This window comes from Gadus chalcogrammus, chromosome 5, assembly GCF_026213295.1.
Source record: "Gadus chalcogrammus isolate NIFS_2021 chromosome 5, NIFS_Gcha_1.0, whole genome shotgun sequence".
NCBI lineage: Eukaryota > Metazoa > Chordata > Actinopteri > Gadiformes > Gadidae > Gadus > Gadus chalcogrammus.
Genome location: NC_079416.1, coordinates 5,141,146 through 5,156,186, shown reverse-complemented (window position 1 = coordinate 5,156,186; position 15,041 = coordinate 5,141,146). Strand labels below are relative to the sequence as shown.

Here is a 15,041-nt window from a genome sequence, read left to right as displayed (position 1 = left end):
GGATCCCAGAAGCATTTGGAGGATCATAGCTCTGGTTCCTCCCCTCCCACCCTTCTCCTCCAACCTGACAGCAGCACACGATCTGGTCGCGGTTTGGTCAGCGCTGAGTGTGTGTGTATGTGTGTGTGTGTGTGTGTGTGTGTCCCCTCCCCATCCATCCCTTTCCAAAGGGTTTGTGAGTCACATGGAAGGCAGCAGACGGTGCTTGCAGGCAAGACGCCGCGCGGCACACACACTGAAAGAGCCGGCGGCTCCTCTATAAAACATTACAGGGAGGAGGAGGAGCAGGCGAGGAGGAGGAGGGGGCACAGGAGGGCGAGGAGGAGGGGAGCGGGGGGATAAGTGTCGGAGCGCTGGTATTCCCAGCTCAGTGCCTGCTAGCATGGCCATAGAGAAGAAGCTTGGCGTGGTGCCGCCGTCGCAGGGCCCGCTGTCGTCCCGCTACGTGGACGGCCAGAGGAAGGCCAACGCTCCCAAGACACCCACAGGTCAGTGGGATTCCATCTTCCTACTGTTCCATTGCCGGGAAGGAAAACTGGATGTGTATCAGTCTGTATTCAGGCTCCACACTGTGTCCGTATCGGCAGCGCCTTGCGTTTATGACCAAGCTTCGGATGTTGTTGTTGTTATTATTGTTATTATTATTTTGTCAGGGTCACCTGACCATGGGTGATGACGCATGAGAATAAAACTCAGCCTGATTTTACCCACTGATGCGTTCATCTCTTTCTGGGTCGTAATAATGAGCATTGTTTTCCCAGTGTCGTTGACCAAAGAACAAGCCTGGATCTACTAGGAAAACATTGATTGGCTTGGTACCCGTTACATAACAAACACTGGGCCAGGGGCCAGGCTCACACCGGTTAACCCCCTTACACCATGCAGGCATATAGGTTGGTCTTCCTCTGCGTTGCATACAAACCCAGCTCAGACCCTCCCAGGTTTCGTGGCTCCAACCTCTCGCTGTGTGTTTATGTGTTTATTCCTCCCATCTCTATGAACACCAGTCAGGTCCCATTTGGCCCGACAGATTTGGCCCGGCGCTATCAGTAACGACACACAGCTTGACAGGGAAGTAGATGGTTCTCGGACAGGGAAGAATAGTCATGTGGTTCTAGGGGTTGAGTGACTCCCAGAAAGGTACTGAATTCGATCCTCGATGTCTGCAGAGTACTGGTAGTCATGGCTCGAGAAAGATGCAACCCAGAAATCCAATACATGTATGTACAAATCCATTGCAATCTGCCTTTGGATAAAAGCATCTGCTGGACAAAATTATAAAAATAGGGCATAATAATCATTTTCAAAACAGATGCATGAAAATTGTTTTATGGCCGTGAGGAATCTGAGATTTTGGTCTGTGCTCTGATATGCAGTGAGCTTAACAGAGTAAGAGAGAGTTGTTTCTTTTATTTACTTGCAAAACCACCAGACCAGCTGACTTAACACATTAGCTCTTCCCTCTGGGGTTAAGATGAAGAGGTCTATGGAGATATTCAGTGAAGTGGGGCATTGATATCAGAATTAAATAACATCTCATCTAAAAGGTTTCATCATGGACGGTCATCACGAGGGTGTTAGCCCAGAAACACAAGTTAATGGTACAGGCGGCAGTTTTGGGGTTTGGGTTAGAAACCCTATAAGTCACTCCACTATGAGACAAGTGTCTCATAGTGGAGTGACATCTAGAAAGAAATACTAAGCTATGCAATAAGAGTGACTGAAGAAGAAGTTTTCACCGTACTTTCATGGCCCCGAACAAGACTTAAGAAGCAGGTTCGATATGCGAGGCTAACAGCAGGTAAGGAGTTGAACACAGGTGAGCTCCGAGTTCCATCACCATAGGTCAGAGGTCACCAGCACCAGTGGACTTTGGTACGGGACTGGTCGCACACTGGGTTCGAATGCATGAAACCATAGCTTCAGGAATATGTATGGCAAGGTAAGAAACTATTGTCTTCTCAATATGTTATTGTTTTTTGTTTGTTTCAGAGAAAAGCAATAATGCCAAAACAAATGCCCCTACAAAGAACAACACGGTTAGTCCGTCGACTATCAACAAATCTACTGTCGGCCCATCAGGTCCACGAATCCTTGCAGGTTAGCGTTCTCGCTCTCTCGCTCTCTCGCTCTCTCTCTCTCTCTCTCTCTCTCTCTCCCTCTCTCTCTCTAACCTACAGCAGAAGCTTCTGTGATTCATTTTTAATTAATGATCAGCTATGTTAAAGTATAGCTTACCAATTTTACCATTACTGTGCCAAATCAGTAGTCTGGGTTCCCCCAGCCCGTTCTGCCGGCGATTTGAATTCGCCATGCAGCAGGGTCTGGAGAGGAGCAATACATTTCTTCATGCTTCCGAACTGTTTTTACGGGAGCCAATCACCAAGCTGGCTTTTGCCCCTGGAGTGAGATTTAACACAATGACGACAGGGAAGCGACGGCAAGCATCCACTTGCATACAGAGTCATTTGAACTACGCTCGTTGATCACACCTCTTGTGCTGAAGAAAATGACAGCAGCCTCCCCAGACCAAGCTCAATCTATGATTGAGCTTGGTCTGGCAATAGCCAGGCTACCGAATCAGCCTACTTATGATGACATGACAAAGACTTATGTAGGCTTCGGCGAGCCATTCCAACGTTGCAGAAACATCATAAGCTATTTCTGTGTCTTTTGATTGCAGAAGCTTGTGAGGAGGCACTATTTTTTTTTATCAAACTACTATATCTGTTAAAATATTGGATTTTAATTAAACAAAAGCTGGATTTGCTTCCTATAATCCCGGTAGCTCATTGTGGCCAAAGAGCTCAGTTGGACGGCATAGTCTGTTAAAGCTATCGATAGCGCATCCTGAGTGGGTAGCACATCTTGTAAAGGCGGGATCATGGGGTAAACTGGAAGATGTGAATGTTGACCCATCTGTGCCTTCTAGGACCGACCGGGCCGAATGTGGACGAGCGCTTGAGGTTGGCCAAAGAGAGGAGAGAGGAGCAGGAGAAGCTCCTAGGTACGCAGGCTTCCGTTTCTTTGAAAAATACATGAGGGCCACGGCCGCAGTAGCATGTGAGTGGCGGGACTCTAGCGGGCCGCTTTCTGCCCACAGCGTCTCGCGAGCTTGGCCGCCTGGAGAGGGAGCAGCGAGCCAGGAGATACTATGAGCTGCAGCTGGAGAGCCGCAAGACCAAGCTGCTGGAGCAGAGGGTGAAGGAGGAGGGGAGGCGCGCCGCCGTTGAGGAGAAGCGCAAGCAGAGACAGAGGGAGGAGAAGGTGAGTTTGGATGAGGTTTGGAGAGGACGGGAGGGGAGGGGAGAGGAGAGAAGGGGAGAGGAGAGAAGGGGAGAGGAGAGGGGAGAAGTGGTGGAGAGGAGGGGAAGGGAGAGGATAGGGGAGAAGAGGGCAGAGGAGATGAGAGGACAGAAGAGGAGATGAGAGGATGGGATGGGATGGGATTGCAGAGGATAACAGGGGATAGGAGAGGAGGTGAGTGGAGAGGAGGGGATAGGAAAGGAGGCGGGAGGAGGAGGAGAGGCGAGAGGAGGAGGTTTAGCTCTTTAGGGTCTCTCAGGTGATCAACCGAATCATCTGACCCATGTTTGTTTTTCCTTGATTCAAAAAGGAGCGTTATGAATCTGCAGTACGCAAAACTTTGGAAAAGAGCCAGAGACTCCAGCATAACCTCCTGCTGAACTCCCGAGGGAGACTCCAAAAGAAGAGTGGTGAGTTGGCAGTTGTACCAGCCGTTAATAGCTGGTGATCTGTCTCTCTTCTTGTGTTTCTTTCTTTCCTCCTTAACCCTCCCCCTCTATGCTTAGCTTTTGCCTCTGCCTCTGCGTGACTTTGCTCATCCCAAAGCCTTTGCTTGCCTCACCCCGTTTGCTCTTCGCTGCTCGTGCTCTCGGACAAACCCACCCGACCGACAACGCTACAGCTGGCCACCGCTCCCCCCTGACGGCATGGGAGAGGAACCTGGTCAGCCGTCTGCTCACCCCGACATGCTCCTACCTAGCCCGGAGCCGGAGCGCTGCTTGTCTCTCGGGACAAGAAGGTATTCCCCTCCTGAATGCAAGGACCGCTGTAGCCAGCTTGTTATGATGTGGTTGCCTACTGGAATCCATTAAAGTGTAAATGCATCCTGGCAAGCATATGAAACTAGCAATTCAAAACGACCTCACCATCTCTGGCGAGAAACAGTTAATGCAGTTACCCTCTTCTGATAGGCTCGATACTGAGCAGCATGCCCTCATTTGAGCTAACCAGACTCTACTGGTGCAGGCGCAGCAGATTCATTTTAGTGTTTCACGTCTAGCTTTGTGACATTTATAGCAGCGGGACGCCAAACACTTGCAGGCTGTTGGTGGAACTGTGCTCTTGTGACTAACATCGTTGTCCTCTCCTCCTCTCTTTAAAATTGCCATTTCATGACCTACATTCACGTTACATGTTCTCCTTCATTTGCACAACTCTCTCCATTTCTCTCAATAATGTCAACTAAAACCCACAAAACACACTTGACTCCAGTTGTCCATGTTTGTCCTCGTTCAGTTTCATGCCACTCCATGAACACCACCCCCAAAAACAACCAGGCCATTCACCACCCCAAACCACCGCAGCAGACTGGGCCGGCTCGCCAGAGTGGGCCGGCCCGCCAAACCAGGCCAGCTGCACCCCCCATCCCCGGCAGCAGTAAACCCAGAAGCCATAGTGTGCCACAGGTACTGGCCCACATTCTGGCCTGTTATTATCCTCAAAGGGTCCCTATTTTAACACAGGGCTTCAGAGTGGTTGGCCATTTCCAAACCATTTTAAAATCTATCTGGCATCACAAGGTAGTGTCCATCCATATAGTATGGTAGATGGATGGCAGATAGATGGACTGTACCAACTGGGTAGGCTGGAGTAATTGGATCCATCCATTAAACTCCTCGTGGACATTCCCACTTGGGATGTCAGCAGTGGATAGATACTGAAATGGCTTGTACTGACTTGGTGAAATGGTAGTAGAATAGGGGCCCTTTTGGTTGCTTTCATGGTGATTTTCCGTTATCGACCTATTTCATTCAGCGCTGCTGTAACGTGTTCTTAGTCACACTGTGGTTATGCCTTGATAATCGTTTGCTTTCTGCTATAGATCAAAGCAGAGAAGCAGAACCAGCTGGACAAGAAATCCAGTACTCGATCTAACGCAGGAACACCACCTGTCAGAGCCAGATCAGCACCAACAAAAGCTAGCCAAACCACTTTAACCAAACCATCGCCCCAACGGTAGGAAAGCATCAGAAGAAAAATAACTGAAGTGTTACTAGGTATAAATGCAAAAAGGCTAGCAAAAAAATATTTTTAATATTTCAAGAAAAAAGGTTAAAAGTGTACTTCTGTGAATACCTTTTTGAAGTTACATTTTTACTGTGATCATCTGATCTTCAAGAACTCCCAGACGGCCAATCAGACGGCAGTCCTTTTCAATGCCGCCGGACCTCCCCTCCGTCCCAGAGGAAGAGCTTCCTGTATGTGTCCCCACCTCTTCTGACCCTGCCCTGGATGACCCAGCACCCTCTGGCCCCGCCCTCTCCCCTGGCAATGCCCGGCCCGTCATCCTACCCCAGAAGCCCCCACCAGGGGGGCCCCCACCCGGGGCTCCGGAGGCCATGAAGGGTCGCCCGGAACCTCTTCCTCGAGCTTCATCAAGGACAGAGCCCGACAGAAGTAAGCCTTCATTTTGTAAATACCCTCACTAAATAAGTCAGGTACTTGGGCCTCTCCTTTGTAGCATACTCTTGTTAGGTCAAGCTTATTTTTGGTTCTGTAGACAATTGCCTTTTCTGCAGCCTTGAGCCAGGTGGTTTGACATCCATACCCAGCTTGTGTGATGTGAGTCGGCACCACTATAACGTGCTACGCTGCACAGCCTTTGGGACGTTACACGAGGTTGCACCAGCCGGCGGCGCTCTCCCTGGGGCTGGACTCTCAGCGTGTGTTCATCCTTAAAGGATCCCCCTCTCTCTCTCCTTCTCCAGGCGCCCCACAGAGTATTGCTGCTACTGGTGCGCACAAACCTCCTGAAGCAGCCAGTCGACCGGCCGGCGGTGGACCCACGAACCGAGAGGAGGCCCAGCGCCTCCTCGGGGAGAGGAGGAAGGAGGCGCGACTGCAGCGGGAGCAGGAGGAGGAGGAAAGGTAGGAACTGTGTGTGAGATGGATCAGAGCCCAGATACATTCTATGCCAGACAACACATAGCTCTAAAGCCCATAATGAGCTATGACCAGGAAGAAGTGAACCAATGCATCAATTAACGTTGACTTCTGGTATGGTGGGCGTGTCCAGCCGCAGGCGTGAGGAGGAGGGACGGCGGAGGGCGGAGCAGGAGGAGCTGAGGAGGGCGGAGGAGCGCTCGCGCCGGCAGGCTGAGGAGCAGGCTCGCCTGCACGTCGAGGCCCAGCGTCTGGTGGAGGAGAAGAGGAGGAGGGAGGAGGAGGAGCACAGGAGTGCGGAGGAGGAGCGCACTCAGGCCATGAGAGAGGCGGCCCTGCTCCAGAAGAAGGTAAAGCAGGCAGAAGTCCCGGAGGTTACAGACAGTCACCGACCTGGATTCTGACGCCAATGAAAACCACATACTAGGACTCTTTTATGTTTTACATTTGTTGATTCTTCTGTAAATGGGAAGTGCAAGATTCAAAATGGAGTCTTGTTCAAAATTCCATTCCTGAGTCTTTTACTCCCTGTTGTTCCCCTCTTACTCCCCTCCAGAGAGAGGAGGAGCAGGCCGTTGAGCGGGAGAAGGCCGCACAGGTGAAGAGGGAGAGGGAGGACCTGGCCCAGAAGGAGGACGCCGAGCGGCAGAAGAGGAGAAAGGTAACAAACGTAACCGTCAAACACAGAGAGAAGTGTCCGATGACGGATGCTAGATAACTTATTACTCCTCTAGTTTTGAAGAGCTTACTCTTCCATAGTTTCAGCTTGTTCTGTGCTAATAATATGTCAGCCCATTTGGCAGTTAATGCACAGGTAATCTTCTCAAGCTTTCTCTTAAGGATCTTTTAAAGGTATCATATTCTACCACCAGGTGTGAGTGCAGTTTTGAGAATCTGCCTCTTCTGACATCACAAGTGGGAGTGTCCACCTAGATGTACGGTATGAACGATTGATGAGCAACATTCCACTGGGTAGGCTGGTAGACTGATCTACCCAGCACACATCTAGGTGGACGCGCCCCACTTGTGATGTTAAGGCTCTAAAAAAATACCTGTGGGCCTGTGAAGCGCTTAGATACTGTAGCTTTGGTTAAGGGCTATGCAGATAAAATAAACTTGTTGAAAGGTTGAAATCAATGGAAAAATGATATTTAGTCATCCAAAAGGCGTGTAGGACAAAACAAGGAGAATAACAAAAAGTTTTTTTTATCTCTTGAACTTCACAAATGATATTTGGCTATTTTAAACATCACTGCCAGATCCACTTAGAAGATGGGGATTGTTGTTTTTTTCCAGCGCCTTGAAGAGATCATGCGGAGAACAAGGAGAACCGATGCAGCAGATACGGTGAGCTTCCATTAGAACTTTACTGCTACAGAAGCAGGAACTCTGTCCCACCCATCAGGTAATGGGATCTTGTATAACTTCAACTTTCCATTGGTTGGCTTGTTACCGGTCAGAAACCTGCGCCGGCCAGGATCACTCCGACCGAAGTCCTACCGAAGGAGAACACGGAGCCTAACCCCAACGGCCACACCGGGCCAGGGCCACGGCAGTCGACCGGGCTGAGGCCGGGCCAGCGGGGCGGGACCGGGATCGAGGACATGGTCCCAGTGGTGGCCTTCAAAGAGCGCCGGGCCATCAGGACGCTCACAGGTCTGGACGAGATCCAGAGCCACCAGAGAGCAGGTAGGAGAGGAATGAGTCCCACCGCACCATGGCACTGACCAGGGACATGGGACTAGTCCCATCGCCCCGTTGATTGAAGTTCAGAACTTGATGAAAGATAATGAAGCCAAGGCACGCCCCGGTTTTATGAGTCAATGCTCTAGTTGCTACAACGCAGATAGGCTGATAAACAAATGGTATAAATCAGCTTGCATAGCAAGTACAATACATCAGTACAGTACATCAGGCAAAAACAAAGCAGGACTCTCCAAATCTCAAACTTCGACGGGATAGACATGTCTTTGTTTACCAACAGCCACTCTGCAAGAAGGCAGACATTTTACAAATCTGCAGGACAAGCATAGAGTATCCAAAGGATACAAGTTGTGGAATATATTGGCTTCCCCATCATGCTTCTATAATTCTCAACAGATCCGGGATCAGAACTACATAAGAAGTTTGTATTTGTCAAGCTTTGAAATCATTCCATCTTCTGTCCTTCTCTCCCTCTATCCTAGAAGTCATCTGAGCACTAGGACACCCTGCAGGCCTGGAGAGGGGCTGTGTTCTCCACGTGGTGCCTGCTCCACTACACTCTCTGTCCTGCACTTTCACAGAGCATGGGACTAAACAGCCAAAGTTTAATATCTGCCATTTGTGTGCTATTCTCCCCATTTAAGCTGTACCACAAGTCATGCAGCAGATTCAATCATTGGTGTGACACAGCTTGTCGATATTAGTGTGGAACTAGAGCACCATTATATCAATTGTGGAATAGTTTGTTCTCCGCAAGCACAACAACATACAATATATATTATATATAGTACACAACATACAATATATATTATATATAGTACACAACATACAATATATATTATATATAGTACAACTGCCTTCGCTTCAGCGTGTTAAGAAAATGCAGTTTTTAGAAAGCTCCTGAAAAGGTTGGGATGTGGTTAGTCTAAAATGATATTTGCACTGTCTTTATACTATAATACTTTATACTTATTTCCCCAAAGCTGCTACTTCATTTAGTGAGGCCATAGCTGTGTTGTGTATCGTTTCCAAAGAATATTGTGCATAAAGTGTTATTTTATTTAAAAATGGTAATCATTTTACAATGCAAAGCTTTAGGTGTAGGGCTTAAGTCGGTTTATTGCTATGTTAAAAGTGTTACCACAAATGCAACCTTTCCAAGTGTGTTTGATCTTCCTGATATGCCACCACTAGTAATCACACCTGTAAAGTGGATCCTTATAACCCATGGTAAAACTGGAACATGTACGCCATATTAGATTAAACTCGACCTTAAGCCCCATGTCTCTGTGCTGATTGAAACCTTGCAGATGACGGAGACATAACAAAAGGTATGCAAAATGAGAGTTTACTTAAAAATGTAAAAACGACATAAAAAAACGATATAAATCGTAGAGACACATCAAAATGCATGCAAAATGACTATACTTCGAGATGTAAAAATTGCTAAAAGATACTTAAAAAAGAAACGCTACAAATTGGCCGTGAATAAAAAAGGTGTGGACTCCTGCGCCGCGCTGGGGGGGTACCACGCGCGGGTCAGGGCTCCTGAGGGGAGGCGGGAGGGATCCCGGTGAGGCTCAGCAGCTGTCTGGTCTCCTCCGTCCGCTCGCTCAGCCGAAGCACCTCCGTCTCCAGCTCGCTGCCCGACAGCACCGCCCTGAAGTCTGCATCTGCAGACGGCACAGGTCAGCCTCGCCGCACTGCGCTGCCTAGCCTCACCATTTTGTTACCAAGCTCCTCAGCTTCTATCGTATGGGACTGATTGTGAATTCAGATACACGATGTCACTCAGGAGGAGCTGGGGCTGGGCGTCTCGCTAGGAGTCCCACCGGTAGACTGTGGTCACAGGGGATCGAACCCAGTATCTATCGCTCGAGAGTGTAAACACCCTAGCCACTACATTATCCTGCCCACTAACAAAACTATTTCACAAGTACAAATTTATGAATAAATTGCAGGATTAACAAACCTTGAATGAGGTTGCATAGCGCTGTAATGCCAAGGTGCTGGAATTTGAGCTCCTGGTTCTTGAACAAGGAAACGATGATTCCCATCAAGAGGCGGTAGTGCGGTCTCAGTAATCCGATTACTTGCCCTTAAGTCACAGTTCAACGAAAAGCCAAACATTCAGCCATATTGCACGTACCTCAAATTTAAATAACATAAACAGAGGTCTATCATTTTAAGTGGATTTGACCGTGTTCCATTTGAGCATAGGTGAATACATTACCATTCATTTGTAATGTGCTGAGGATGGCGATACAGTTGTATGTCAGCTGAAGATTTCCGTTGGGTCCGGATGATTTTACCAGTCTTAAAACTTCTTCCGATGTCATCATTATTGACAAGTGCGACTGAAGTGCCTCTGAACATGCAGGTAGAAAGAAAGAAAATCGAATCATTCAATCAAGTAATTACTAGAAGGCTAGTCTTCTAGTTATTCCTTAATATGTAATAACTACATATTAAGTAATATGCATGACAATAATCTAGTTTTATATAACATATAATTAAACTCATTCAACTTTATGTACTCCCAGCCAGCCAGAATGTTGTGGTGGGTTATTGAACTACAATCTATGCGGTTCAATTAAACTGCTACTCTGCGGGTCCAAGGGGTCTCACCAAAGGACATCAGGCGATGCAAGCAGGAAGTGAGGCGAATCAGAGCTTCCACAGGGGTCCCCGGGGAAACGAGGGCCTGGAGAAGGCCGGGCAAACACTCGCTTTCCATCAGCGCCTGAGAACAGATTAGAAACCACTTCAATACTTTCAGTCGGGACGCAAACGTTTCACAAACAACTCATCCGAACCAAACCTAGCCAGTCTGGTAAATAAACGTTTTTAGGGGTTTCCTAACAGGATTCGACTACTATTTAGTGATCAAATGCTTTAATCCAAAGTGCTCTCCAGTGAAGTGATATCCACCTGTCGGCCCAAGCAGGAGCCGCCCAGAGAGAGGACGCTGGCGCAGCTGTGCAGGATGACATCACAGCTGGATCCGTGGCGCCGCAGCATCGGACCCATCAGGTCACACACGCCCTCGCTCACCAGAACCTCCTGAGACACACAATCAGAACCAAAACCATTTCCCTGGACTGGTTAATGGGTTAAATCAACCTTTTTTAAAGCAAAATCAACCTTTTCGGTAATGGGAAGGTTAAGAATGACATTACGTGGAACGCCGGATGTGTGGCGAGGGCTGACAGCAGTGTGAGGGCCGACTGCACACACTGCAGCACGGGGGAGGACAGCAGCGTCTTCAGGGGCCGAACGCAGTCCAGCTCCAGCAGCTGGTCCTGCACCGCCACTGGGAGCAGTAGGAGGAGATGAGTGACAGCTCTCTGCTCTGGAATTAGTTATCTTAATAACAATCATTAGCATTTATAATTACCATTTCTGCAGAGCATTTCAAGGCATTTACAGGCTTGGCATGCATTCTGAAAATGACAACATTGTATGCTGAGCAAGTAGAAAGATATAGACCATACCAAACCCATTTGCTGAAATAACAAAGATTCATACACCATTGATATTTCATTAAGTGACAAGTCGTTTAGAATAAAACAAATCTGCCAAATAATGGATTTTTTGTACTAAATACTAAATTAAAATCTTGAAACAGCATTACCATAACACCTTTGAGAGTAGGGCTTCAAATGATGCAACACCAACTGTTTAAAGTACATGGAGCGTCATCCAAAGAGGCTCTGGGTGTGTGTGTTGTTGCCCATGTACCTTGCTGACAGGCGAGGCCATGAGCGTGAGCAGGGCCTTGAGCAGGTAGCGCTCCCCGATGTGCAGCAGGCGGGCGTGGTGCTCGGGGTCCGCCGCCAGGTGGAGCAGGGCGGAGCAGCCGTAGAACTGCACCCTGGAGTCGGCGCACTGCAGCAGCACCACCAGCACGGGCACCGCCCCCGCTCGGCACAGCACCCTCCGGGAGCGCACTGGGGGACACACGGCGCATGTGCGATGCCAGTTCATACACCGACACGTGCACTTTGTGTTTAGCACTTCATTTGATTCCTTTTTGTATGCGTGCGTGATTATGTCATTGTCTCTGATGGATCTGACTAATTAGGACTGGACTTTTGCACTGTATCATGTGTATGTTTGAGTCTTTTAATGCCCATTTGGGCTGGGCACCTGTAAGGGTGCAGGACGCTTGAATCAATCGATTTATGATTTATGAAAGAAGTGTGCAGGTCAGAATGGCTGCCAGGGTTCCTGAGCAGCATGCGTCGTGCCCCCCACCTGACTGTGTGAGGTTCAACAGCACCCACGCTGCATTCTGCTGGACTTGAGGATCAAAGGACTTGGCTAGAACCAGCAAGGGTATCACTCCCTCCGACACAAGAGCATCACTGTTTGATTCTGTTCAAATAAACAGAAGAATTAAAAAAAGAGTTAGCATAGACTAAACACATCACAGGGCCCTGTCTGACTGTCACATGGGGCGCCCAGTCTGCCTCAGTCACATGAGGCGCTCCTCTACAAAGGGTTCAGGGACAATGTACTGACACTTCTACCGTGCACGCTCCTTTCTTCAGTCGTATTATGCAAGCATTAAAACGGGCTACCAATTCCCACAACCATTGGAGATGTGAATTGTTTAACATGACAGCAGCATGACAGCAACACTCTCTGAAGGGCGTGTTGAAGCTCTTCTGGCGGCCCGGCCCCACTGACCTGAAGAGGCCAGCATGGTGACACACGCACAGGCGTGACAGCAGGCCCCCGGGTCCCCAGCCTGCACTATCTCCAGCAGGGGAGGCAGCACGCCCATCTCAAACGCCAGCTCCTCGCACACTGGAAACACACACACACACACACACACACACACACACACACACACACACACACACACACACACACACACACACACACACACACACACACACACACACACACACACGTTAATCAACACATCAATTGGAGGGAGTGGGGGAGGGGGGAGGAGGAAGAAAGAAAAAGTAAAGAAAAAGGTTGGACTATTTTTTATACAAAGGTTTTATTTGTGTGTACATTTTTATGAACACGGCCTTCTCACCGTTCCTCTTTACCAGCAGGTTGACCAAGGAAAGGCAGGTGGTCTTCTGGACATCAGGATGAGGGGAGAAGAGCAAGGACATCAACGGCCCCATGAAGGAGGCTGGCAGGGGAGACTCCACTGTAACACACACACACACACACACACACACACACACACACACACACACACACACACACACACACACACACACACACACACACACACACACACACACACACACACACACACACACACACACACACACACGTTGCAATGTGTGTATATTTTTCTTCATTACAATTTCAATGTATTTGTGTAAGACTGAACTCAACTGATTTATTTCAATGATTTACTTTAGTGTAATACCTTTTTTTCACCCACAGAGTTGTTACTGAATACTTTGAGACAACATGCAGCAATCTTATGGATCTAACGACTAATAAACACAGGAAATGCTATGTACCTCCACCTGTAGGAAGTTTGTGGCTGGACATTTCCAAATGTGAGACTGGCAAAACTGAGGCATCAATGGAGCCATGATCAACACAAAGCAAACCATTTCATCTTTTTATTTTTTATCTGGTTGTTCTAGATTCTAGAACAATGCGTTTTGAGGCGTGGTTCCACCATGTTTAACCACCTGGGAACTGTCATGTAAAACCTGTGTGGCTAGTGTTTGCATAACAGCGGTTAGAAGTGTCAGAGAGCATACAACTGGGAACAAAGTCAGTCATACAACCTCATATTTAAATACATGGACCTGTGTCCTGGTCCAAGAGATGTCATGACAGGTGTAGGCCACCATTAAAGCAATGCATCGTACTTTAATGTGGTCTTCGTATTTCATACTCACGACAATGGCTCAAGTACAGATAATACAGAGCTGCTACTTCTTGAAGATCGGCGTAAACCGATGCTGCCAGATCGTTCAATGCCTCGAAGCATTCTTCATTAAGCACAAGGGCATGGTCACCTTAGACAACAAAACAATATCAAAAGTAGGACGAATCAGGTTTCAAATGTGGAGAAACTCCCCATGAACAGATAAGCAATAGGTGACCCCGACCACTGCAACACCAAACAATGCAATAATACAAGAGCTCTTCTATATCCCTTCTATTGGCCTATTCCAACATATGATTATTTATTTTTATAATGTGTATGGCCTATATGGATGGATGGATGGATGGATGGATGGATAAAAGTGTATTAATACCCCGGAGGGGAAATTCCTTTGTTACAACAGCCCAACAGCAGTGGAAGACACTGGATAAGTTAGAATACAATAACAATACAAACTACTAATGAATACAAAAATAGATGCTAGCTCAATTAAGGACAAACAGAACAAACAGGGCAAACAAACGGTATAACAATATAAATTATAAATTATAAAGTTGCCCAGTAGCAGAACTTCAAAGTATATAAAAGTGTATAAATGCAAATGTGAACAAAGATAATTTAAGCTCACTTCACTTCTTTGCTCCGTAATGTTCACCGGTACTCTGATCAGTGTTACCTGTCTTCAGGAGCGGTAGGAGCAGGTGGTCGGAGGCGCTCCTCTGTCTCCTCCTCGGAGGTGTACGGCTCAGACAGGTGCATTCAGCCAGCTGTGAGAAAAACTCTGCAATCTCGTGCGCGATTTCTTTGCAGATATTTCTAAAACGAAGCTTAAATTTGCAAAATAATAACGCACACTTCTCGCAAAGCACCGTGCACATGTCTGGATAATGATTGGCGGCTAGCTAGACTAGGCATACTGCTTTACAAACCAAACTTGACAAAATACTCACCTGGTAGGAATGGAGGTCACGTGACCGCGGTGTGTACGCCTGCATTCAATTTTTTTTTCTCGTAGTAGTGAAATTAACTCGCAGTCAATAAGTTTATGATCTTTAATTCCAGAAATGAATAACGTATATATTCAGATAATTTTTTTTCACAATAACCATTCCATTAGGATTAACAACATATTTTATATCACGTTGCTGTGTTGTTGTGGTCTTCGTTGTTGGGAGGAGTTAAGCCTTCCTGAAATATTATTGGTCGGTTCTATTTCCGTTAGGAGGCAGTGTTGCCAGATTGGGCGCAATTTCCAGTCCAATCTGGAAAC

The 15,041-nt window shown here is 47.6% G+C and overlaps 2 protein-coding genes across 2 annotated transcripts; one reads left to right on the top strand and one right to left on the bottom strand.

Annotated features, from left to right (window-relative positions):
• Positions 1 to 382: 382 nt before the first annotated feature.
• On the top strand, positions 383 to 9,168 carry LOC130382728 (ensconsin-like). The gene is made up of 14 exons (XM_056590615.1): positions 383 to 488; positions 1,993 to 2,100; positions 2,933 to 3,007; positions 3,104 to 3,267; positions 3,617 to 3,716; positions 4,543 to 4,712; positions 5,129 to 5,262; positions 5,426 to 5,703; positions 6,015 to 6,174; positions 6,323 to 6,539; positions 6,746 to 6,850; positions 7,486 to 7,536; positions 7,650 to 7,878; positions 8,376 to 9,168. The coding sequence occupies exons 1-14, from the start codon at positions 383 to 385 to the stop codon at positions 8,384 to 8,386; spliced, it is 1,908 nt and encodes a 635-aa protein (XP_056446590.1). The 3' UTR covers positions 8,387 to 9,168.
• LOC130383237 (uncharacterized) lies at positions 8,735 to 14,896 on the bottom strand. The gene is made up of 13 exons (XM_056591338.1): positions 14,448 to 14,896; positions 13,782 to 13,901; positions 12,947 to 13,066; positions 12,586 to 12,705; positions 12,151 to 12,270; positions 11,635 to 11,843; positions 11,291 to 11,336; positions 11,073 to 11,206; positions 10,825 to 10,956; positions 10,522 to 10,636; positions 10,127 to 10,261; positions 9,866 to 9,991; positions 8,735 to 9,566 (listed from the first exon to the last, which is right to left on the bottom strand). Exons 1-13 carry the CDS (start codon positions 14,647 to 14,649, stop codon positions 9,433 to 9,435), a joined length of 1,713 nt encoding a protein of 570 aa, XP_056447313.1. The 5' UTR covers positions 14,650 to 14,896; the 3' UTR covers positions 8,735 to 9,432.
• Between the last annotated feature and the right edge of the window lie 145 nt (positions 14,897 to 15,041).

Excerpts from the sequence above, each read along its gene's own strand:
- LOC130382728 (XM_056590615.1), top strand. The coding sequence starts at position 383 with ATGGCCATAGAGAAGAAGCTTGGCGTGGTGCCGCCGTCGCAGGGCCCG. Across the intron at positions 2,101-2,932 it reads AGGTCCACGAATCCTTGCAG|GACCGACCGGGCCGAATGTG; the intron begins GTTAGCGTTCTC and ends TGTGCCTTCTAG. Across the intron at positions 3,008-3,103 it reads GGAGCAGGAGAAGCTCCTAG|CGTCTCGCGAGCTTGGCCGC; the intron begins GTACGCAGGCTT and ends TTCTGCCCACAG.
- LOC130383237 (XM_056591338.1), bottom strand. The coding sequence starts at position 14,649 with ATGTGCACGGTGCTTTGCGAGAAGTGTGCGTTATTATTTTGCAAATTT. Across the intron at positions 11,844-12,150 it reads GTTGAACCTCACACAGTCAG|TGCGCTCCCGGAGGGTGCTG; the intron begins GTGGGGGGCACG and ends TGTGTCCCCCAG. Across the intron at positions 11,207-11,290 it reads TGAAATGCTCTGCAGAAATG|TGGCGGTGCAGGACCAGCTG; the intron begins GTAATTATAAAT and ends TACTGCTCCCAG.